This window comes from Bactrocera oleae, chromosome 2 (genome assembly GCF_042242935.1).
Source record: "Bactrocera oleae isolate idBacOlea1 chromosome 2, idBacOlea1, whole genome shotgun sequence".
Lineage (NCBI taxonomy): Eukaryota > Metazoa > Arthropoda > Insecta > Diptera > Tephritidae > Bactrocera > Bactrocera oleae.
Genome location: NC_091536.1, coordinates 13,294,712 through 13,321,225, shown reverse-complemented (window position 1 = coordinate 13,321,225; position 26,514 = coordinate 13,294,712). Strand labels below are relative to the sequence as shown.

Sequence of the window (26,514 nt, the reverse complement as noted above, 5' to 3'; positions counted from 1 at the left end):
CCACTACACATATACATAAACATGCGATTGCACCATATATTGTACATTAGCGACTGCTTTTCCACCTTTGTAGCTTTTGAGCAAACTGATTTAACATAAGAGATTACGAACAGACAGGGGGTTGCATGAATTTGAGCGCTGAGAAACTTGAACGCCATAGCTACCACTTAAGTCAAACGAACGAAATATTATAACGCTAAAGACCAAACATTTTTCACAAGTATGATTCTATAAGCATTTCAGTTTCGACTTCAGTGACCTTTCGACTACTTAAGTCTAATAATTTGGTATTATGGACAGACTAGTATTCAGAAAGTATGACAAATGACGTGTAAATAAACATGACGGGAAAGTCACTCTGGCCACAAGTTGGGAGTAAAACGAAATTTTGCAGCTAAGCGTGTAAGACAGAAATATGATTCTTACGTAAATTTTATACTTATCTAAGAATATAAGTTTGCTGTAAAGTGGTTTAGGTTATTATCAAAAATGGTCATTCTCCTGGGTTAATAGTTTTCGATTTATATCTTTCAGTCAAACCCTTGATTTCATCAACAAGTCCCGATTTTTATTCAAGGTTTTTAATCTTTTTAGATCTTTTTCCCCAAACTCTATTAAGTTTTATAAAGATAGTATCACACGCCTTCAAAACTTACAAATCTTAGGAATATAAATATTTGGCTTTCTCCCACTCTGATTTCCGCAAGAAAAATGTTTGCAATAGAATAGAGTGAATATATATATCTAGTCAAACACAAACTAATTATGTATGATTTGTAATTATCTAATCATTAGCCGCCACATCCATTAAAAATGATTTAGCTGATTAAATATACACTCAATGTATATGGTTTGCTCTTTGTGTAGCTTTCGCAGTTATATCTAGTTGCCACATTGTAGTGGCGTTTAAGCATTATAATCCATCAACGCAGCTGTATTTTCAAAATTAAATATGAACTAATATAAAACTCTGACATTTTTAAATTATAATTGAATTTGTTGGAGTCAGGCAATGTTTTTGCGGTAGGAAACGCAAATAAGCGCGCATTGTATGCATTTATGGTATTTACCATATCTTAACTAAACGGTGTTTTTTAGACCAGTTGTTTTTCAAGCGCATATAATTTCATATTATGGTCAAGAATTTAGCTTTATTATAAAGATAAGAGTTTGCTATTATATTTTAGGATTAATTTAGGGCAAGTGACCGCCGCGGCTGGCTCGAATAAGTTCCAGTTTCCGAGAGAACACATTTTTGCGGCAATTGGGGACGGAGATCAGCAGTAACGCGCCGAATATATTCTTCCAAGACGTTAATCGTTTTGAGCTAATCTATGTAGACAAGCGACTTCACATAATCCCACAACAGTCAGTCCAGCGGTATTAAATTGCATGATCTAGAACGGCACGCCGCAGGCCTACGGGGAATGATAATGTGCTCACCACAAGTTTTCCTCAAAAAATTTATTGTTTCGTTGGCTGTATGGCATGTAGCGGCATCTCAGCAATGGCTTGTTTATTATCATCACTTTAAATTCGACAATTTTTTATTAACATTCTCATTCAATCAAAAGTGAGCTTCATCGCGGAACGAAATTGTCTTGTGAAAATCGAGATCGGTGCTTATGTCATATTGGGCCCCTTCACCAAACGTGCGGCTATCATAAAGTATATGTGCACAACTTTAACTTTTACGCGCTCGACTCATTCGGGTCTTCTTCAGTACTCTGCTCCACAACAGCAATAGCGTCTTCAATACGCACTGAATGGCGTCTCAGAGCATGCGGATTATCTACTAGAATAAACGGGGTGCGAAACCAATTCATGGTTGCTCGAACTAAAAACTTTGCTGGGTGATTATGCCGACCAAATATGGGACTTAGAATTTGAAGCTTTATATTTTGATAACTTGCACCTCGTCATAACTAGTTCTGTATCTGTTTCAAAAATCTTCCCATTTTATCTAAGCATCTCTGAAAATCTTATTCAAGCAAACACGAAAACGTTTGTGATTTAAATTAGTTTAATATTAGCTGTTTAACTCCAATATTGCTCCATATGTACGTATAAGTATGTACATGCCTTCATGTAATAATATATTGTATATTATGTTTGTGTGTATACATACATATATGTATATAATAAATCCTTTCCTTTATGCCAGTATGGTGCTTTGTGTAACTTTTTAATAATGGCGCTTGCAAAGTCAGTGCTGTCACTTCCTCCTACACTGGCAGCCAATCTGTGGCATAGCGTAAAGCACTCACCGTACTGCAAAAAAAAAAAGGGAAATTAAGATTTTAATGCTGAAAAAATTTTCATTTCATTTTCGCTGAAACAGCGTTACCATCAACCAGCACTTACTTTCTATCTTGCTGAGTTCTTAACTTTAAGTTTAATGTGTACGTTTTACGTTGTTTGTGTTGGAAGACATTTTTGTTGCTATGTGAATTGCGGTTACGCGTTATGCCATATCCACGCTATACGTTGCTGTTGTTGTTGTTGTCGCCACTTAACTGGTGTGACGAGAATATAAACCCATTAACTGGCAAAGCGTGAGCTACTCTGGATTATATTAGAGTGTAATTTCATAGACCGTCTCAAAGTCTTCGCTGTTTTTATTAAAATTACATCAAGTCAAATGAAATTTTATATACAACATTATATGCTTTGAAGTATTTAAGCGTTTAATATAAAATAGTTTATGCAAAAAATCACGTTAGATTAGAAGGCGGATACACCAGAATAGTAACTAGAAATTTCCAAAACACATATTTGCATAATTTTAGGCGCATTGCAATTTCATCGGTCAAATATCCCACTCATTTTTGTACTTTTCCTCAATGAAAATGTATGCATACCTATATGTAATTTAGTTCCATGATGACAATGCTTTATCTATATATTGTATTATATTATATTTAAAAATATTATATACAAAAATTTATTTATAACTCATATACCGAGTTTTTATTAAAGTTAACTGCTTTAAAAACTATTGAATAACGCATTATGCGCTTCAAGATAAGAAAATAGGGATAATGAGTTTTTCGTTTATACACAGTTTGTGCTCTGTCCAATGAAAGAATCTTCATATTGGCTACAGTGCTTTTCACAATTTGAAGTATAATTTAAGGCAATTGCAAACATGCAATTTAAAGTCTCTTTCAGCAGAATATATTCCAAAGAATCGAATGTAATTTAAGTCACTAAGTAGTCTCTCTAAGTCTCTAAGTCTCTAAGAAAAATCTTCGGCTTTATTTTTATACCAGCATTATAAAATTTAATGCATAATTCTAACTCTATTTTTGATAGATGAGCGGGCCTGCCTGTTAAGTGCAATGAATTGTCTCGAGTTATTATCTATGTGCAAACTTTTGTTTCTCGTCTTCTTCTCTTTAGTTGGAAATTTTTGTTTATTGCTTACAGAAAAGATTACGCGTGTCAAGCGCCATTGAAAATTATGTAATGACATTATATAAAGTTAAAAGTGAGATGGTGGTATTTTTATGGAATTAATGGCCTTTTGGGAAATTGCGGAGAAAGTTCAAAAGTTAAGTTAAAAACTTTTTACTTTAAGTTGAAATTAGAAAAAAATTATATCTGTACACCCACCAATATGTCTTATTGCTCACGCAGAAGCTAAAATAGCGTTGCTTTGGAATATGTGCTGTAGCAATATTATTTGATAATTGCCGAGTGAGCTGAATGCTTAAACGATAAAGCAGAGCTCTTCGTCAATCTAAGCTTTAGGCTACCGAACTACCGTAGTGTGTTCCGGGCAGAAATTAATGCAATTAGGATGTCTTTTAGTCTATCCTCACTATAAATAGCTACTTCTCATTCATTGTCCAGCCTTTATAAGACTGAGGTTGAACATCTCGGCAGTCTTACCTTCGGTGAGTCGGGAGACATCGTCAAAACTAACATTAGGTGTCGAAGAGATATAGAAAATTTAGGTAACACAACGAACCGGCTTTTTATGCTGTTCAAGTAAGATCCCCGTTAGGAGCGACCTCATAACCTAGCTCAGTAAAAATATTTATCTGTTTTCTTAAGGATAACGTGAACATCTCACTTGGATGATGCTTAAGCTGGCACTATATGATACAAAGGATTTTCTGAATTTGTGACTAGTCGACAAATTATTTTATAAGTTTTCTTTTCTACTTCTAAAGATTTAAGGGTAATTTTTCGAATACATAATGCTCAATATTGGTTTTAACTCAAAGACAGTCATTTTTTGGTTACATAAAGGCGTTTTGTTGATGTTGAAGAGGAACTCCTTATACTCCTTATTAGACACGCTATATACTTTTATTACGCTTAAAAAATTACACCGTTTTCTTTTTTAAAGAGATAAACTCAATTTTGGACGAAGCAATATGAAAGTTTCCACTTAATTATATTAAATACAATTAATCAACCAAAATGAATAATATCATCAAGTAACGATCATTATTTTTACATTTTCCAACATGTGCTTTACCATACATAGACATTTTAGACATACCATGTTACTAAAAATAATAAATTTATGTATGAGTATATTTTTCTGCCAACTTTTTCTTTTTTTTCACGTACAGATTTAGTCCGGTTTGCCCGCAACGCCTGCCCGATATCGCCAACGAGACAGCCGCTTTAGAGCGCATGCCCAAAGGACGGCTGGAGTATTTGAAGCGTCTATTGCCATATCTGCAAAACCAATCGGAAGATTGCCTATATTTGAACATTTACGTGCCAATACAAGGTGAGTGCTATATATGCGCATATATGTAGTTTTAAATATAACGGTTTTGTGTGAACCCACACAGCCAACTTGGGACAACACAACTCTTTATATGTATGTGGGTATGTCTTTATGGGATTAACTAAATTTGCAAAATTCTACGATTTTTCCGATTTATGTGAATTTCTCAAGGGACTGTTTAACGCAACAACACCGCCCGTTTGTTGGAATTGACAGCTGTTGGTTACAAACTGCCAGCGGTCAAAATAGCGTATGGACTTATGGCTGTAAAAAGGGGATTGAGCGGGCGGCAGCAATGCAAAGTATTTGCTTTTTTACACATTAATAGAAAGGCGTGAAATAAATGGATAAGTTATTTATAAGTTTACTAAAAAACTGTTCGAGGGTATGATGTAATCATTTGGCCGAGAAAAAGCGGAGGGAGTAAGCACAAAATTTAACAACATTTTTGGAGAAAACTACGAGTACAGCGCCTTAAGTGTTGTGAGAAAGGCGAGCTTCTCAAATCAAAAAAATGTTTCAGTAGATAAAATAACAATCACTATAATAAAGGAAAGCAAATAAAAGCAGACCTGGAAAGGTTCACTTATTGAAGTGTTTGTGATGTTTATCCCCTGCACATGCAAGCGTCCTTTGGCACTTCAAACTTTCGACACGCCGTTTGTGCTTCAATCCATTTGACTTTTTGTTCGTTGTCTACGAGTAAAAAAGTATTGTTCTGCATGTATCCCCATAGCTTATAATCCCTTTCTTTTTACATCACCTTTTTTGGGTTTAATTTTTAGCCTGAGGCTGTAGTCTCATTTTACGTTATTACCCATAACAAAATGAAATTAAAATAGCAATATTAAACCGACCAAAATAAGGAATGACCTCAATTTGTTACTTAAAATTCTTGGTTGTCACATTTTTTAAGCAAATATTTGTATTTGAACTTTAGAGACGTCAAATGCGGTGTTTATTCAAAAGCTCGGAAGGGTCAGGACTACAAAAATTTACTTCCAAAATTTTTTTTAGTTTTTTGTTTTTGCCGCCAATCACTTGGCGCATATCTCTTAAGTATGGACTTTGCAACCACAACCTTAATTGTCTTTAAGCTTCAACCGAGTAGTGTGCGCTTGTCAAATGCGGTTGCTTCGCGGCAGTCCCGTCAATATTAGAGATCAAGCAGCTCATAGCCGAGTTCGCCACACACTTTGGTAGCAATTTTCGATATTAATTAATGATTGCTTTTTACTACTTTCGTAACATTTCGTCAACCTAAACGTCAGCCATATTATTTAGCTTTAAGCACTCATTAATAGCTACATATTTTCAGCACTCATACTACTAAAACTCTTCGTGTCATCGACTATACCGCATCAACCCATTTCCTGTCCTCCTTTCCTTTTAACACTGCGTAAACTTTCTATTACATTGCTTAAAGCACGACCCTTTTTTCAACATATTTGTATTTTCATTTAACTCTTCAAAACCAAGTGAAATTGCAATTATAAATAAAAATATTTGAAAATATATTATATCAGTTCAATTGAACCCTGTGCAACTGTTTAGGCTACGACAGAATATGCCTTAAAGATGATTTTTGTTAAAATTTCGGCCAAATAGTTATACCCGATGTGTAAAGGAAATAACTTGAGTTTTATAATTTAAAATTTTGCGGGTTCGGGGAGTCCAATTTCCAAATTTTTATCATGTTTATTTACTTGCCTCTGATTTACTGTAAAATTTGCAGCTGTATTCTTTCCTTACTTATTCTGTAGCAGCGGTAAGACGTTTTTTTATGAGCTTGGGGTCTATAAAAAACTTCGTTGCTTGTTCGTGAGTTCTTGGCCAAAAACAATACTGTAACGATGTAACAAAAGTTCAACCACCATAAAAATGTTCATTAACATGAACGTTCAGTTTTGGAAGCAATAAATAGTTTACCTAGACTGTATAGACTTTGTAAAGATTAATAGTTTTATTCATGACTATTTCCGGACATTAGCTGATGCTTTCACTTTGACTTTTGTAATTTAAGATTAAGTTTCGCGGTATATTAAATACTTTAACACACAATGAATGAACAAAAAGAAATATTCTTTCGTCGATGGCAATGACTAATCCTTAATTAGTTTTCCTTTAAATTATTATTATCTCACCCTTCTTTAATTTAATTTTTAAATTTTATCTAGAAGCAATAAATCAGAATACTAATGAAATTTTAACGCAACTTGCGGTGACAGTCAAAACGAAAAAAATTCCGAGTGTGTCCTTTGCATATTTTATGCTAATTGCTGCGGGATAATAGCAAATAAGCAAAGAAAAATATTACAAGTATATACATAAATAGCGAAAAACGTGAGATGAACTAAGATGAACGAATGAAAATACAAAAAGGAGGGTCGCTTGGCGTAAATAAATTAAAAGATTTTTGAAAAAAGTGACGTCACCTTTATTAGAAAAATGTAAATCCAACAAGCGCCCTTGCTTGCACACACCATCAAATGGAAATTCATTTAAAATATCTAAGTAAATAATAGATCAGCAGAAGGTATAGCTAACGGCGAAGTGTTGGTATGCAATGGAATGTGAAACTGTCGTGAAGTGAGTTACCCGCAGCAGGAAGTTGAGGGGGAAAAGCAAATTAGTCGGTGTATTGCTCGAAATATAAGCGCTCATTTAAGTGTGAGGAGTGGGAATATACTTGGGTTGAGCGATGGTGCATAGACAAGCTAAATGAGTAAATGATTTCATAAGGAAACACGTAAAAGGCGAATTTAATAAATGAAATACATATATCAATTTGATTGTGATAAATGGGTTAGAAAAGGGAAACGCTCATTTAATCTTGGACTTGTGGTTTAATACATAACTGTTTCGCAGCTACATTGGTTTTCTGACTCACACTATTTTACTTCCATTCTTGTAATACACTAGTAATTTATTTTCAATCATAATTATAATTATTATTGTTACCTAGCAGATATGCATCCAACCGCAGCTTTACCGAAAAAAAAAGAAAAAACAGAAAAAAACCTTTTTAGCTCCCGCTCTTTCTTTAAGCATGCATATTAGAATAATTTAATTTGTATTGTATTTTATGACAGTACATTTGTACTTTATTTACACGAAAAAAAAATTAATCAATGTGGATATAATTTTGTTTTTGCGGATTTCGAGACACCCAGTAATAAATCACGGTTGCTAACAGCGGTCAATTATTTGACAATTCATATCACAAGATTTCAATGTATCAGTAAAAACCCATTAAGTCAGCCCGTAAAGTATAGATGTTATGGGAAAATTGAGAGCAAAGCTGTCTGGGAGGTTCCAACTTGAACATGTTCATGTAGAGTATTGACCTCTCTAGAGATAAAATACCATTAGCAGCGAAGTATGCAGATCACTGCAGCTTGTGGTATCGCAAATAAGCAATATGAGTATTTTTTGACAGGTGAGCGATATTAGAGTACTTAGTCTACGAATAAACAACGACTGCAATTAAAGATAACAAACTCATCGCAATGATGTATCCGTGATGGGCATCCGTTGAGTCCAAGTTTGATGCTACACTTCGTGTGGAAATTTGGCGTAATTATTTTGTAATCTATATTTTTATCTACGACCTTAACTGAGACCTCAATTTGCATCTACCTAAATATATCGGAAAATCTAACGTTCTCCTGAGAGTTATTCTTCACCTTTTTTAACAGAAAATACCTATTATTTATTAAAACCCGTATGGAAACAGACGCTAATATAGGGCAGGTACTACTTTTATTTATGAATGACTACTTTAACTATTGAGTGAAGGCTGACTGTTATTGTGGAAGGCAAATAACACGCTAACCAGTGAGCCCTCGTCACTCTGGCTCTGACCTGTCATATTAGCTCATATTTGGAGCTAAGACCGCTAGTCAATGTATTCTGGTGTTTGGTAGTAATAGTTCCTAATTTTTATCGGTAACATTCTAAGCTTTCATGTCTCTCTGGTGGAATGCTTTCTTTAACTATTGCATCCGCAATATTATTTTATGTAAATAAACAGTATTCGAATACAGGTCAAAAAATGCACAAATCAAGATATTTGCTTTTCGTTTATTACGAAACGCTTGAGTTAATTTCTTTTCAATTTATCGTCTTTTATTTGATTTTATTTACCTGTAATCAACTTTTTGAACTAAACTGAAAATATTGTAAAGTAAAATGTTTTTTGGTTTTGTTTTTTGGGTTAATATTTGTTTTTAAAAATCGTCCTACAACTACTCAATGCCACCGTTTACTAACATTGCGAATATTTTTCCAATATACAAATAGACTTACTTTATTTTGAGTTGCCTTTACCTAAAAGTACAAAAATTATCGAATATTCACAGAAAGTTTGCAGCACAAAAAGGCCAAAGACAATGCAAACATAAAGTGGCAAACTTTTGCAAAACTTTGACTTGAGCCGACTGGGTAAATGGAGAAGAAAAACGAAAAGGCAAAATTTAATAAAAGGAAGAGAAAACATTAGCTTTGGTTGCACTAAATCTTGAATACCCTTCAGACATAAAAAAAAACCATAGTAGTATTAGATTGTGATCGTTCTGTTTGCTTAGCAGCCATATCCTATATTGATCCGATATGGAAAGTTTCTTCAGAAATAATACCGTTGCCTTCAATAAGAATTCATGCCAAATTTCGTGAAGGTATCCCGTCAAACAAAAAAGTTTTTCATACAAGAACTTGGTTTTGAACGTTTAGTTAGTACGGCAGCTATGTGCTACAATGGTCGGTGGTTCCGCCAAATGACAGCTTCTAGAATAGAAGAGGATGTGCAAAAAGTTTCAGACGGACATAGTCACATTGACTCCGCTCGTCACGTTGATCACTTATATATTTGTTTTATAGGGTCTTCTGGGTGGTAAACTAGATATACCCTATTAAGGGTATAAAATAAATATGTGTAAAACTAATGGAAAACAACAACGAACAGAAATGATAATGAAAGCAATTGTGTCACTAATGAGTGAAAAGCATAAAGAGCAAAAACAAAAATGTGGCGTATTCAGCAAGTGGAAAGAGAAGGCTATTGTATGTATATGTGCAGTGTTAAGTTTCAACACACAAGGAAATTTATAAACATGACGTTCTAAATAGTATGTACATATGTATTTACGTAGTTAAGAAACTAGAACACTGGTATATTGGCAGCGCCACCAACACACGCGCACACACATATACGCAAGTGTGTCTTTGCACTTCTTCGTAGTCATTTTCGACTACGAAGCAAACACTTTAGTTACACTTCAATAAGTTTGAAAAGACGCATTGATAGCATACATTAAAGTTCACATTTAACGCGTATGTGTATGCGTTAGACATAAATACACTTGCATATGTTGCATTGAATTCATGGCAGCGTATAAAGAAACACGAAAAACATTGTGTATAAACAAAAATTGCAAAGTGATAAGGTTTATCGGCGTGGGAAATCAGTGTAAGTTTGCTTTTGTTACACATTTGCCACCACGGTGGCGTGTTGTTCCTAATGTCCTTCATGGGCGCACAGGAGCTGCGCACACACACATAGTTATGAGCAAACATGGTATATGTGAGTTGATGCGTACCTACAAGTTGTTTAACATTGCAACCATGTAAGTTATAACCAAAGTTTTGCACAACTTGTGTTTGTGTAAAAAGATGTGTGCCTCTACATTTGTGGGTAACTGCACACAGGCCTGATATGTAATTTAGACTCGTTGGTTCATTTGGGAATTTCGATATGCATGTATTTTTGAAATTTAATTGCAAAGTACTGGGTAAATATTTATTTTAAAGTAAAAATTTTAAATTGTTCCTGAAAAAAAAAACAAAAAATTCTTATAATAATTTACTATACTTTTACTTAAGTGTTAGTATACATATGTATATGTTTGCATATCTATTGAGTGCAAATAATATATGCTTGAGAATATATATCTGTATATGTTGACATATTCACCAATATACTTAAAGCAAGTCCTTGGTGTTTACGCTCTATTTATTCTGAGTCTGTTATATCGTTCACTGGAATTCTAAAGATTTATATGTAGCATAGACAATGATTTAGACCACAACCGCTGTGTATATCCGTTAGCAATAAGAAAATGTGTTACATAAATTTTATTATTATTTTTTTTTAATTAAAAAATTTTTTTTTAATTAAAATTTATGTTTATAGGACTTTAGCGTCTTTGTAAGTAATTCTTATTAAAATATCTTTTTCCTGATATTAAAAACAAATTAACGGTCACCCAAGGGGTTGACAGCTGTCGTCAAAGTAGTCATTAGCGCCGTGTAAGAATTTTTCTCCAATATTTTCTGTGAAAAAAAATAGCATTAATAATTATAACTAGAGAAGATTTAAGAAGGACGAAGTGTTCGCGTTGATGTCTGAGGTCCTTAAGCAAAAGATAAAATGTTTTTGGAAAATATTAAGGTGATCTTTACCTTTGACTAAAAATCTTTAATTTTTCAAATTTGAAATAATTTAATCAAAAACAAAATCTTTCTAAAGCAGTTCAAGAAGCAAATTTGACCGAAAAATCCAACGGCAAATAGGGAAGAAAATATTAACATTTTAAATCTTGGTTAAAATTTGACCTCACGACCATACCTGTGATAAACTGTTCTAAATAGCATTCACAGACGTCAGTTTACTTTTACTTTTACATCAAAGGGATACAGATAATTACGGCTGAGGTACGAGGCGTATGAGTGATATTCCCTCGCGGATAAATATAAAAAAAAATGTGTGTCAAAATTTCGTAACAATTTTATTTAAATGCTGAATTACTATATAAACATGATCTCAGAAAGGACGGTTTCTCCTGAACTATCAATATCGGATCACAGAATTATAGAATTCTTCTCAGGTTTATCAATTGATATCGGTGAAGCCATTGGAAATCCTAGCAAAACGGACTGGGCAAACTATAGACCGCTGTAAGATCTAAATCTAAACAAAAATTAACTTATCAATAAAACGTAAAACTTCCAAGGACTGGAACAGAAAGAACCTAAATAATAGCATAATTGAAGCAATTTATTCCAGCTTCAGCCATTCAAGGCCAAAGACAAGACTATCAGCACTGAGAAAAGAAGTCAAGAAAATGTTTCAATAGTTCGAAAAAGAACGGTGGCTGGGAAGAGTACAAATATGGTACAAGCGTACCAGTTACAATGAGGTATTAGGGACGAAAAACGATCAAACTTCAGGAGTGTCTGTGAAGGTATATTGTTAATACGAGAGAAAGCTAGATTACACAAAGCACTCGCAAAATACACAATAGAAAATAAAATGGCACTAAAACGAGGAGATAACGAATACACAAATTATTAATGAGCAACAACTCTGTTCAAAACAAGATTTCCAAGTTTCACAGATAGTATTTTAAATAGTCATAATCAAACCCAACAAACGCCTTAGTTAAGTTTATCCTCAAAAAAGAATACACTACAGCCAAACCATTAAGACCAATAAGTTTAACATACTACAACTTAAGGTGAATGTGGATTAATAAAAACTATATGAAAACAGCTACTCTAAGAAATGTAACTCTGAGTTTTACAATCTAAAGTTATGGAACTATCACTGAAGAAACTCCTATTAACAATGATGAACGATGGTAAAGAGAAGGGAAAGTTTGTGTCAAGCAAAATAGCAACAGAATAAATGAAGTAATTATGCTATCCAAATTTAATGAAGAGGAAATGTCGAAGATTATAATTTTCCATTTTAAGTCCAGCATAATTTTAGGAGATAAAAAGTCGTGGAATCAATTCATCAATTCATATACATACATATCTATCTACTTCCTAATAACTTCCAAGCAAATTCATACATATTTCATATTCGATTGTACTATCAAAGTTTTGTGGCACCCTCCAAACAAAATAATGGGTAAATTTATATTAATACAAGATGTAGATGAAACAAAGAAAAGAACAAAGCTGTGTAACATAAATAGTCATATTTCTTTTGAACTATTTTTGTCAGTTCGGCAGACTCTTTTCAAAATTCTAAGCGCGTAGTCAAACCTAAATCTAATTTAGTCCAGTTTCTTTGCTTTATAATTTTCTTGCTTTTTGCGCACTTCATTTATTTTTTCGTTATTATTATTATAATTTTTTTTTTGCAAGCATAACCATAAATCATTATTTATGTGTCATCAATGTTAAAATAAATTATCCAAAACAACTAAGATTGTACAGCCGATGGGCGCACATCAATCCGGTGGGGATCACTCGTAAAAAAAAAAACGCCACAACAAAAAGTGCGAAGAAGGAAGTATGCAAAAGCAAAATTAAAGGAAAAACAAGTAAACAAATTTATATTAGCCTGCACGATTTCGCATGACTGTCTTTGTCCGCACATAAAATACAATACATAGTTATAAGTGGCTATGAAAATGGAAATCAAATACACTTTAGCGCATAGAAAGCATAAACCTTGAAAAAGATAACGTTTAATGTCTGCATTAATGCAGCAAACGTAAAATCATAAACAAACCTTTGTCATAACAAGAAGTCAAACAGCAATAACGAACGCACGAACAAAAAATGAACGGGAATAATGCTTACTAAGCACTTTGTAAATGAACTAGAGGATACCATAACGGTAATGATATATCACCATGGTAATGGTGGAAAAAATTTAGCTTCGCACAAGGCTTTTAAAATAAAAAGTGTTACATTTTTAATCTCAAGCAATCACTAATTTCTTTCGATGAACAAGGTGAGAAGTGAAGGAAACTCTGCCCAGAGAGAAAGTCGAGAATACGGATAAAAGTATTTGTTGTTTGCGTTGTTGCTGTAAATTTTATACTCCTGCGGCATGTTGCTACAGAGTATAATAATTTTGGTTACCTAACGGTTATTTGTATCACCTAAAACTAATCGAGATAGATATTGAGTTATATTGTATATGCATATATAAATGATAAGGATGACGAGATGAGTCCTTGTAACTGTCTCACCGTCCGTATGTTTGTCCGTCCGTGGCGATAACTTCAGTAAAAATTGAGGTATCTTGATGAAACTTGGTACACATATTCCTTGGCACCCAAGAGAGCTTGCCATTGCAAATGGACGGAATCGGACCACGTCCACAAAACGCCAGTAAACGAAAACTTTTAAAGTGGCATAACTAAGCACTAAATTCAGATATTAAACGGTAACTTAGTACAAGTAATCGCAGTAGGCATGGATAATAACCACGCCTACTCCCAATATAACGTTTATATTGAAAATCATTAAAAGTGCGATAACTCACTGCATAAATGCGCCACAAGAATGAAATTTTACAGTGATAATGGTACTGAAGGACTTTATAGGCTCAGTTGTAAAAATTGAGCATTGGCCGTGGCACCGGTTAAAACCGAACTTAGCTCTTCCTTACTAGTTTGATTATGTATTGCATTTAATGCGTGTGCTGTTATATAGAAATATCTATCTCTCTTATAGGGATTTTGTAAAATATTGCCCGAGCTATTATCAAATATTTTACGCTGAATGGATGTCCTTCCATGAGGCGTATAAAACAATGATCGAGGTTCAGGTCAGACTCGAAAGTTTTTTTGCTAATATGATCAGCGAGTTCTCTCTTTATTGTAGTAGAAGGAAGTGCTTCTACAAATAATGGCTTTTACTGCCAATATAAAAACTTTAACTATATACGTTTTCTCTGTGTATCAGCTAATGCATAGCAATTTAGCCACTCCGTATTAGAAAGTTAGAAAAAGTTGAATAATTCATGCACTTTCTATTCTCTTACCAAGGTTATTTCTTGCGTAAGCCAGTCATGCTGAGCTATAGTGGCCGCATAGCAACAATAGACTTCGTTAATCCGCTTGAAAACATGACAGTGGGTATTTGTATATATTATTGTTGAACTCTAACAACAACAATACAATTATTTAATACCTACTTTAGCTTGTCATATTTTCACAGAAATGCAGAACATTTTTGGAATTAGCTCACAGATAAATTTCCGTTACGCAATGGCAATACAGAGGTGCAGCTACCAGCTGACGAGGGATTAAATATAATATTTGCAAAGAATTAAATGAAGAAGTGCCTTTGCATAGAAATGCAAAATATTATAAAGCTCCTCTTATGACGGCAAAAAATAACTTCGCAGTAAATCATAAATATTTTATATTCGCATGCATTTGCATTGTTGACTCCTGCTAAGTGCCAGTCCTTTAATCCTTTTTTCCTTCACACAATTAAGCGTATATTAAGTAGTAGGCACTTAACTTATGACTTGATTGTTCATGACGATAACGCTACAGGAAGATCACAAAACAAAAAAAATTAAAAAAAAGAAACGACTTATTAGAAATTTCTTTTGTAACCGCGTGCAAAACTTATTTTTAAAAGATAAGGCTTACGTATACAATCTCATGTCGCTTTACGAACAGAAATAAGAGAAAATCATTTAAATAATTTGATGCAGGTTTAGCAGGTGTCAAACTCATAATTAATTGAACAAACTATACAACGCATAATCTAAAGCGGCAGGTGGAAAAAGTCTCAATTATGTGTAAAATATTATTTACTCATATTGAAGAAGATTAATGAAGCCGTCATAAAATGCAATTAGAGGTAAAAGTAAGGCGAGGGAAGTAGACATAATTATAGTTAGTAAATAGTTTAAAACTACCATTAAGTAAGTTTTAAGTACAAGGGGGTAGTTATAAAAGTATTGCTAATGTTAGCAATAATCTAAGTAATCATTGTAATTGATCAGTTATATAAAATTTGTTAGACCATCTATATCATTTCTATGCGAATTACTAGCAGACTCACTACAGGTACTTACCTAACTTTGAAACATAGCTCAGTGCTCACCCATATTCCTATATACGGCATAAAGTTAACCGCATTGACAATAAGATAGATATTCGATATATGGCCACATTTCATTCATTTTAACCCGGAAAATAGCTCAATGACAGCAAAATCTCAAAAACGAGAAAAAACGTTAACTTCAGCTGCACCGAAGCTATAATAACCATCACAACTCAGTTTGTATGACAGCTACATATATGCTATAGTATTCCAATCTGAAATTTTTTTTCGTGAAAACATCACGTCAAATAAAAAAAAATTTCCATACAAGTGCTGGCTTTTGATCGGTCAATTTGTATGGCAACTATATGCTATAGTGGTCGAATATCGCCTGCAAAATTTCAGAGCGATATCTCAAAAACTGAGAGAAATTGGACTCAGCATTTTTCGGTCGGTCTTTAACTCTGTATGTTTTGCATTATCACGAGACTTAAATATAAGGCTATATAAACTGCATACTACTATGTGCACGGATTCGTGACTTATGAGAAGCATAGCGATTTACAAGCAATTCACAGATTAATCGCTTAGTTTATAATGCCAATTTGTAATTGTTTTTCAAAATATGACTCCTTTTTGAAACTTAAGGATTCGAACTAATCAACTGTCATATTTTGATCCCACCTTTCAACTCATCTTTTAGGAGTGAAAACATTCAGCCATTTTCATTTCTTTGTCTTTCGTCTTTTGAAATTATTGCACCGATTCCTTCAATGATAAGTTGGAATTAGTGTTGCCACCTTAACTCATGTATATATTATCGACAATTTGGCAAGACTATTAAATATAAGATAATATAAATGTATCAATCTCTCAAACACATTTAAACAAATATATGTATTGTAGTATAGTGCATGTTTATTCTAAACTGTAATTGCTATCAAAAAACTACTTAATTTTCACACCTTGGGAATAGTGTAATCTGAGTTTAGTTTTTAAATGTGTTTGTAAAAAGCCAAAGTTTAATATAAAAGTCATGTTTTACCGTTAATTTTTGTCCGCAGGCGCTTGCTGTAAACAAATAATTACTGGCGAAGCTGTTTAACAAAAAATGTGAGATTAAAAGTTCGCTCATCATTGTTGCGGTTAACTAATTAAAATTGTCATAACTTTAAGCATATTTTTCGTTAGTTGTTGTGCTGAGTTTCAGAACGAAAGAAGTGAGAATGTGATGCATGTTAAACGAAGAAGGCTGAAGGCGAGAAAGCAGGGCGCGCCGGAGAACAAGGCACATGTCAGATGCAACGAACCTATGTACATATGTATACATACTCGTATAAAGCGTCTACCAATAGGGATGACGTGATTTTGACAGCTCGGGGCGGCCCTTTACGGATTTGTGTCAAATTTGGTCAGTGTGTTCAGTAAGTTTTGCTATTCCACCATTATGAAAATTGACGTTCTCCGACGATTCGCCAACGACGATTTTCAGCGAAATATCATCTTCTCAGATGAAGCCAAAATTTTCGCTATTGGGGCGAGTCAAATTCTAGTGTGATTCTGAAACGCATTGCATCCCCAAAAACTTACCGAATGGTGCGAAGGAGCGTTATAACACGATGTTAACCAACTTTTTTTTCCAGGAATGCGATGACATAGATGAGGACGATCTCTATTTCCGACAAGATTGTGCGCCGCCTTATGTTTCATGTTTAACCATTGAAACATTGTGATCACTATTTGGGGATTCGTTTATTTCGAGAAATAAACCAGTCTATTTTCAGTCTAATATCTCTTGATTATTTTCCCTGGGGATATATTAAGTCAAAGGTTTACGTCAATCAAGCAGCAACCCCCAAAGAGCGAGAAGAAACCATTTAGCCGAAATTTTAAATTTCATCAAATTTTTTCACAATCCCGTTTAGAAATAAAGCAATAATTGATATATCTGGATAAAACTTTGCACGAATTGTCCCTCTAAAGTGTGCCACCTTATGACCAAAATTTGTCCAAATCGAAACAAAACTGTTCAACCCGTTGGTACCGAATATGTGCACCCCAGTGCCTATAGTTGACAAGAGAATAAAGGGTTCGGTTACACTCGAGCTTAGCGCTTCCTTACTTATTTTAACATCACGTCGTTCTTGTTGATAGACCTTTTATATATAATTTCATATACAAGTATATAGAAATATGTATAACACATACATATGTATACGCATTCACTTGACGTAATGGAATTGCTTTTACATCACTGTCAAACTGTTATTTGAAAAAGTGCAGTGAGAATTTGCATGACAATTTTCGAAGTAATTTCTGTTGTTTTCCAACACATATGATCCTGCTTTTATTGTGTAGTTGTAAGGTTTTTTGTCTGAAGAAATATTTGAAGAAAACTTTTTGGAAAAGTTTTAAACTCAAAGTTGACAACTACAGTTAGGCAAATATTATCAAGAACAACTTGTAACAAGCAATAAAATATTGAAAGCCGAAGTAAATAGTTGTGAAGTTACATAACATTTATAATATAAATATGGTAACAGAAAAAACTTTACTTTGCTACATATTTTTCAAAACTTAAAAGTAATTCAAGTCTGCAGTAACAGCAATTAAATAACAACTTTGGAATTTTAAATATGCTACATGAACATGTATGTTAGGGTGGAGCTAAAGAAAATTTTTTTTTTGCTTAGTCTGAGGGTAAAAATTGTAGATTATAAAAAAAGAAAATATTTGCAAAACAAAAATTGTTAAACACCTAGAGGCGGCTCACTTTTAAAGTAAAGTTTCGAGTTAAAATTTTTACTTTGTACAAAATTTTTGATATGTGTTCCAGAAGCTGTGGAGAGTCCTCTTTCTAGCCAATTAAAAGTTATCAACTTAAAAAAAAATTGTGTAGTTATTATTGGAAATTTAAAAAAAAAGTCTGAAATGAGTCAAAAACCGTCAAATTCAGTAATTTTTATATAAATGTAAAAAGTTTAAACTAAAACGAATGAAATTGAGTGGGCTGCTAAGATGTTAAAACAAGTTTTTTTTCAGAAAATTTTATTTTTATAATCTACAAGTTTTACCCTCAGGCTAAGCAAAAAAAATAAATTTCGCAAAACAATAAAACAGAAGAAATAAGTAAGTTATTGCTAGTAAAGCATAGTATAGTACGTGTGGAATTTTACAGTTTAAAGCGTAGGTAAAATAACATATTTCTTCAAAGGAATGACGTCATGAAAAAATATACAACCTTTTTTTCAGATATTTCAAGATAATTGAAAATTATTTTGGTGATACAGCACAATAACAGGGCAAAACCGCGGCTTTCAAGGCTTATTTTATTTTGAATGAAAAAGATGACGTTATTGTATTGCAGATTATACGCTTATAGGCAAATTTGGGCAGCTACACTTAACTTTTATATTACCTTAAGATATAAGCAAATACGCCTATTGGTATATATATATATAAATATTTACCATTAACGGAAATATTATATGTATATTATGCGAATGTCGCAACTCAATTCTTGCATCTATGGTAACGAAACAAATAATATGCGCAAAATATTGAAGTATTGAGGGGAATGTATGCACATATATATACATAAAGTAGATATGTGTATACCCGCACGTAGTCATTTGTATACCCAGCAGCAAAACCAAGTACTTTTATGAACCGCAAGCATAGCGAGTACACCAAAAGAATTTTTTGTTGGCAATTAGCAAGACATCTTTTTTATGTGGTGTTTTTGTCAATTATACGCCAGTACAGTACTAGTACAGAACAAAAGGGAGCTGTTAAGATTATTAAATACTCGATATAGTAATTATAAATTGCATATTTTTCAGTTCAACCGTTTTTTTGTTCAATGCATACTGATTTGCTGACAGAAACATGCTCATAAACTAACTTTTCATTAAAAAAAGATATCAGCCTTATGCTTTACAGACTACCAAACTTTTATCAGCAAGTAGTACTTTATATTGGTATTTCTTTAGGCTACTTTTTTTTGGTAAATATAATTAACACATTACAAAAAAGACCTCGCTTGGCTGCTCTTTATTTTTAAAAATGTATGCTAAACACAAAAAAAATTTCTGCAAATATTTCACATTGAAAAAGAAACCAAAAACTCAGCTGCTTAACTCAACTGAAACAATTTCAAACAATAGTTTGCATTCTATGTATAAAACTGTAATTTGACAATTCGGAAACTATGCAGGGTAAAGAAGAAATTTGTATGTATACGAGAATATGTATGTTTGCAAACTAGTTTCGCTGAAGTTTTTTCATCATTCTTGCTGAAAATGCATTAATGAACTTTTGATGTGTTGGCCGTTGTGCATGAGCTGCATTTGGCTGCAGGGCTGCGTAAATGTTGCTGCACCCATAAAGGTGATTTTATTTACAAGCTTCAAATGAAATTTATGGTGAAAAATAAAATTATATATTGTATATTATATTAAAACCAATTGTTCTGTTATATGAATGGTGCTAGCGAGTCGTTTAATGCTTGGCATTTACATTGTTTTGATTCAAAATAGTTTATTTTATAAGTTTTTCAGCAATTTGGAGCTAAAGACTTATAGGATACTGTGTGAGCGCAGAACTTGGATCACAGCTCCGACAATTAATCAGCAGAATGTACATATAAATTATTTCTATTCTCCTAATTGTGTAATATAAATTAATTAAAAATATAATAGAAATACAAGTAAGGAAGGGCTAAGTTCGGGGTAATCGCACATTTTATACTCTTAAAACTTGCAAGGATCAAAGCAGGAAAAAAACCCTCAAGTTTTAGGAAAACTTTGTATTAAAAATGTTGCGAAACAATTCAACATTTCTTATTCGATGAAATTGTAAATGGGTTATAATAAAATTTAAAGTAATTTTATTAAGTTATATTATAGGTCATAGACACACTTAGTTTTATTTCGTTTATATTCCCACACAATTTTTAAGCAAACTTGTTCATTTAATTGTCACACATTTTGTCAGGTGGAAAGGCGGAAATTATGACTCAGGCCATATTTATTTATTTATTTATTTATTCCAGGATACAAAGTACATATTACATATAAAGTATGCACCTATAGAGGTGTTACAAAACACCTGTACATAGGCCTGGTAATATTAGTTTATTATAATTAAGTACTAATCTATTAATAACAAATGTCATTTATAATTGAAAAACAAGAGAAAACATAGTATTTTTAAATATTAGTGTCTACAATCCACTCAGTTATTTTCTTTTTTCTTGCTTTATTTTTAATATTTAACAACTTTAGACTCAGCGGTAACATATTGTAGTATTTAATTGCTAAATATTTCGAGTCTTTGTAAGATATATTTTTATTAATCTTTGGTAACTGTAAAGGTTTAGCTCTAGCCTTACCTTTATATTCATTAAATACCTCTCCACAATCGGAATAATGATAACATAGTGACTCAGAAATAAATTTCTTTTTAATACCCAGTACGGGTGTTCTCTCGTTTTTATTCCATAAATGATTAATTAATTTATCTTGTATTTTTATTAACAATTTTGTAACATTCTTATAACTATCTCTCCAGGCAATAATTCCATAGTTGACTATACTATCGAATAATGCGTAATAAATTGTTTTTAGTGCTTTCTTGTTCATTATATTTTTAAACTTTGAGAATATAAATAAAAAAGTTTTTTTTATGACTTTTTTGATATGAATATCCCATCTCATGTGACTATCAAAATATTGACTATCAAAATATTGGGGACAGAGAAAGGAAATTGAGTTAATTTTGACATTACTGAGTTATACTTGAGATCAAATTTTCAAACAATTTTACAAATATATAACTCAGACATTGAACGACATGTTTGGCATAAGGTTTGATAAAGTATCGAAAATCAATATACTCGTATGTAGTATTCATAGTAGGAGTTGAGGTAAGTCGTAGACTAAATTCACATATTTTCGGCATTAAATTATAGTATATCCAATATTATACGTTGAACTATAGTATATCCAATTTTAATCAGTTAATTTTGCTAAGATATCTTCTATATTGACTGATATATAATATATGGCATAAGGCCAACCGGAAGTTTGAAAATCTTATGTTAGTTATATAACAGATAGAGGCAGTATTGAACCGATTCATCTATTTTTGGCAAAACAACATACTACAGAATAATATGATCCCTGAGTTTTATTAAAGTGCCTCATATACTGTCACCAACATACATATGTGGAGTAAAATCAACCGGTTGTTTGTGAAAATTTGTTATATGAGAGCTAGGGCAAGTTTTCACCAATATTTACTTATTTTAGGCACAAAGATACACCGTTATTAGCAAAATACGCTCTCTCACTTTTATTGAGATAACTTATGTACATACTGGATAATAAATATATGCGGTATATAGTCACCCGGATGTTCGAAAATCTTTATATTAGTTATATGGGGGCTAAAGGAAATATTGCCCTGATTCAACCCATTTTTGATACTCAGACATAATATCATCAGGAAAACATTTGTTCCGAATTTCAATCATATACCTCACACATTGACCGATATTTACGGCAAAAGTCAACTATAGGTTGGGGGTCCACATATTCGGTACCTAGGGACTTGAACAGTTTTGGTTCGATTTGGATAATTTTTGGTCATAACGTGGCACACTTTAGAGGAACTATTCATGCAAACATTTATATCCATATATTCTTTGGTGCTTTATTTCTATACTGTAATGTAAAGGAATCATCCATTTTTGGACTGTAACAGGTTATTATTGTAAGAATGTTTTCTAATGAAATTAGTTCAAATCGGTTCAGCAAGTCCCGAGATATGTGATTGCACCTAAAAGTAGACAGTGCCATGCCCACTGTCCAATTTCGATACCGGCCGCTATAAAGCCATCTGGTGCGTCATCCTGAGGTTGATTGTCTCTGAAACATTTAGTTATTGGTTTATCACACTTTTAGTAGTTTCTAACCAAACCGGTATATGGTGAGTTCACACTTAGCACTGTGTAATCAAAAGGGTTACTAATTTTGTAAGACTTTATATATATGGTAACTCCGAGTATATCATATATGTCAAATTCAACTTTTTTTATATGCATCAAGTACGATAACATGTAGGGTAAATATATAACTTATTAAGCCACGTAAATGTCCTTTATAGAGATTGACAAAATTTATGCTAAATTTTAAGTGCTTTCGTCTAGGCCGCTGTCGTGAATCATTGTAAACGGTACTCAAGGCCATAAGTGCACTCATATTCAGCGACAGACTGTTGCCCTTTGCAACACATTGCTGCCATATCAATTTACAACAGAAATAAAAGAAAGCATTATTAAACCAATTCAGCGTAATGTTCAGCTAATTTTAATAAACAGTCAATGATATTCACACGTAACTTAAATTCAAAGCACATGTTGCTGCATTCACACACCGTGAGAAAAATTTTAAATAGCCGAAACTTTTTGGGTATAATACTAAATAAATTACTGTATAAGATTGTAAAAATATTTTGTACCCATTAAGCATTTTCTGCTAAAAGAACTTGCTTATATACACATATATCCAAACGATTCAGTCTGCTCTGCTTTATCGGTAGTTCTTTGTTATAAATAATACACACAAATTGTCTGGTCTTCAGCTAATATAAGAACGGCATTGCATATTACTCAGTGGTGATATTTAAATAAAGTTAAATTTGAGAGCCATTTTCGATCAACCAATAGGAAACAAAACGATCTGATTAAAAAGAATTCACCAAACCAACTTATGTTCTTTATTTAAGCACTGACATTGTAAAAAGTTTATTTTATAATTTAGATTATGCCATTTTTTTCCAGTGTAAAGATTCACCTGTAGTTTAAATTGTGGAATTATTTAAATTCAACAGACGTGCCATAAATGCATAAATGCGCATTTAGAACTATGGCCAAGAAAAGTATGTAGTAAATGATGTCATGTTATGGCTTTACACATAATAAAAGTAAACAAGTTGTTTACTACAAGTATAATACCACATATACTATGCGAACGAGACCGTGAACAAATAAAAAAAAAAGGGTTGTGAATACGTTCAGCCGAAAAGGCTAAAAGATTATTGTAAGTGGAAAAGTCAAATGTGTCTATAAGAATATTTTAGTAGCAAATGCAAGCAATCCTCATATGTGAGCTAAATAAATTTGATATACGGTAGACGGTCTCTAGGCGCCCTTGTTTTCGGCAAAATGTTACTGTTTGGTGTAGTTTTCATGTTGAATGAATTATTCTTTGGTTTCATATGTCAATATCGATTTCAGTTGAATAAGGCAAAATTCCAGCGATACATATTTTTATTGAGACTAATTATTTTTTTGGAATCGTATCAACACCCAGCGGTTTAATTTATATAGCCTTACCATCATATGTATAACAAAGATTAGATGGTGAGGCCAGATAAACCGCTCAGCCATCTTGTACGAGCAGGCAGAATCTACCTACCACGACTTAAACTTTCAGCTGACAACGTCGTATAGTATAGAATTATGAATCATGGGTACATTAATCCCAAAATAAAGTCCCAAGTTGATTGGCATTGATTTCTACTTGGAGGATCACAAGAAGTAAGCTTTGGATTTATTTAGCACTTTAGTGTGTCGGTTATATGTATCTACAAATGTTAGTAGGAATTTATAAACATAATTATATTGTTATACCTAGAACAGGGTATATAAAATTGGTCAGGAAGTTTGTAACAACTTTAAAAATATATATACATATGATCAAATATGATTTTTTGCAATCTCTTCCATCTCAAAACGCTGCTCATTTGTCGGAATCGCCGATATCGGACGACTATATTATATACATACATAGCTACCATACAAACTGAACGATCAAAATCATGCCCTTGTTAGGAATACTTTTTTTTTATAACAAGATATCTTCACAAAATTCGACATGATTTATTGCCAAGGGCAACGGTACAACCACCGAACAATTTTTTTAGATCTGAATACAATAGTATATAGCTACGATACAAAGTTACCGATCCAAATTAAGTTCTTGTAAGAATTATTTTGTATAATTGAAAGGTATTATAGCTTCAACGCGACCGAAATTAATATTTTTTCTTTGTTTTACCGTCAATATGTTAATACCTACCTATACACATACATTAACACTAAAAGCAAATCTTAAGAACTCACATACCCCTGCCTTTTGTGTAACCACAATCACTCGAAAAATTATTGTCTTCCGCCCACCTCCGGATATCGATGCATGCCTCTCAACGTAAGTCAGAGCACACGCGGAAACACGGTAGCTGTCATACTAGACTTTATACGTATCACATGGTTGCCTGCACATTCACGGCCCACTCTCCAACAGGTGCAGCATGTCAATAGCAGTCACGGCGTAAAACTACTGCAGGCGTTGTCACAAAGGCTGTGTGACTGCAGTTTTTTTTTTTTTTTTTTTTTTTTTTTTTTTACCTTAGGTAGTTTGCATTTCCATTCTTAATGTTTTTATGCAGAGATTTTTGCATTGACAAATTCCGCATGGTGTCGGTTTGCGCATCGGTTGCACACCTTTTACATAACAGTAACACTTTGAGCAAAAGGTATATCACTTATACGCGATGTCGTACCGCAGGCAAGTACGTCTTGCAAACATCTTCGTTGTTGGCATATTTTTCACACACGTATATGTAGATTGCATAGTTTTTATGCTTTACTGTAAGTTGGGTATAGTCACGCTAGAATTATTCTGATTGTGTTCGATTGCCTTCAAAGGCTAATATACATATATTTCTGCCTATACGCAACTGCGCTAATACAAAGTGCAAGAGGTACTGACTATCTGAAACGGAAAAACAAAATTAAAGAGACTAAAACAGGATGTATTATATTCTTTTTGAGAAAAGAATTTATGCAAAATTTAATAGCTTATAAAATGTTTTTTATAAAGTCAACTATCATTAAAATTTAAAAATAATTGCAACGCTTGGACAAATAAAAAAATTCATTACAACATCTCACAATTCATATTCAATATAATTTTAGTGGTCTATTCGGACAAAAATCCAGTTTTAATAGCCTGAACAAGGTATATTAAGTTAACCACGATATAAAGTATATATTTATATAAATGATCAACGTCCATCCGTCTGCTTAAATGTAAATTAGTCTCTCAGTTTTTGATATATAGATCTAAAATTTTGCAGACATTCTTTTCTCATCAAGAATCTGCTCATTTATCAGAACCGCCTCTATGGGACAATTGTAGCATATACATAGCTGCCATACAAACTGTACAATCAAGTCAAGTTCTTGTATAGAAAACTTTTTTATTTGACTAAGTATATTTTGGCGGCTAATAAAAGTTTCAATGTTGCTGTGTGGCCTTTCCAAGTTGGCTGACGTCATGGGTAGCGTACTCATTGAGCAAAAGATTGACTACGCCATATAACCATGAAAGTGCTTTTATTAGATTTGAAAAAGATATGCATTTTCTTCGTGGCGGTAATAATTTGCAACGACGTTGGAGCATAAATTTTTTTTGCATGAATCGAGAAGTAGAAATTTTATTTATTTAAGCCTTACTCGTTAAACTTAAATTTGGTATCTGATAAAACTCAATTATTTTCTAGCTTATAATATTAACATCACTTTCTTCCTACTGAATGTCAGCGCACTCTTTTTAAACCAACTTCCCTTAGAGCTTACCTTCAACAGCGTTACGCTTACCGTTATACCTATGTAAATAACATTGCGCCCTCAAGTGTTATTTTTTCCTCTCAACACACTTAAATTCCTGCCAGATGAGCAAGCAGACTTTCGCTGCTTACCCGCGTGTATAACAAGCACATGCACGCACACACATATGCGACGCGGTGTTTGTATACATTTTTATATATGTGAGTATGTACGGGTAAGTGGTGTGCATTTGCAGTACACCTGACTGCTTTCATTTTATATCGCT

General features: G+C 32.9%; 1 protein-coding gene and 1 long non-coding RNA gene across 2 annotated transcripts in view; one reads left to right on the top strand and one right to left on the bottom strand.

The window, feature by feature from the left end:
* The window catches only part of Nlg3 (Neuroligin 3), a 74,533-nt gene that overhangs the window by 6,741 nt on the left and 41,278 nt on the right, over nt 1-26,514 (top strand). The window contains exon 2 of the mRNA XM_070109392.1: nt 4,587-4,750. Within this exon, the coding sequence (XP_069965493.1) occupies nt 4,587-4,750 (164 nt within the window). The remainder of the gene's footprint in view (nt 1-4,586; nt 4,751-26,514) is intronic.
* On the bottom strand, nt 1,226-25,017 carry LOC118683780 (uncharacterized). The gene is made up of 3 exons (XR_004979660.2): nt 24,745-25,017; nt 2,365-2,612; nt 1,226-2,271 (listed from the first exon to the last, which is right to left on the bottom strand). It is a non-coding gene; the product is annotated as an uncharacterized lncRNA (long non-coding RNA).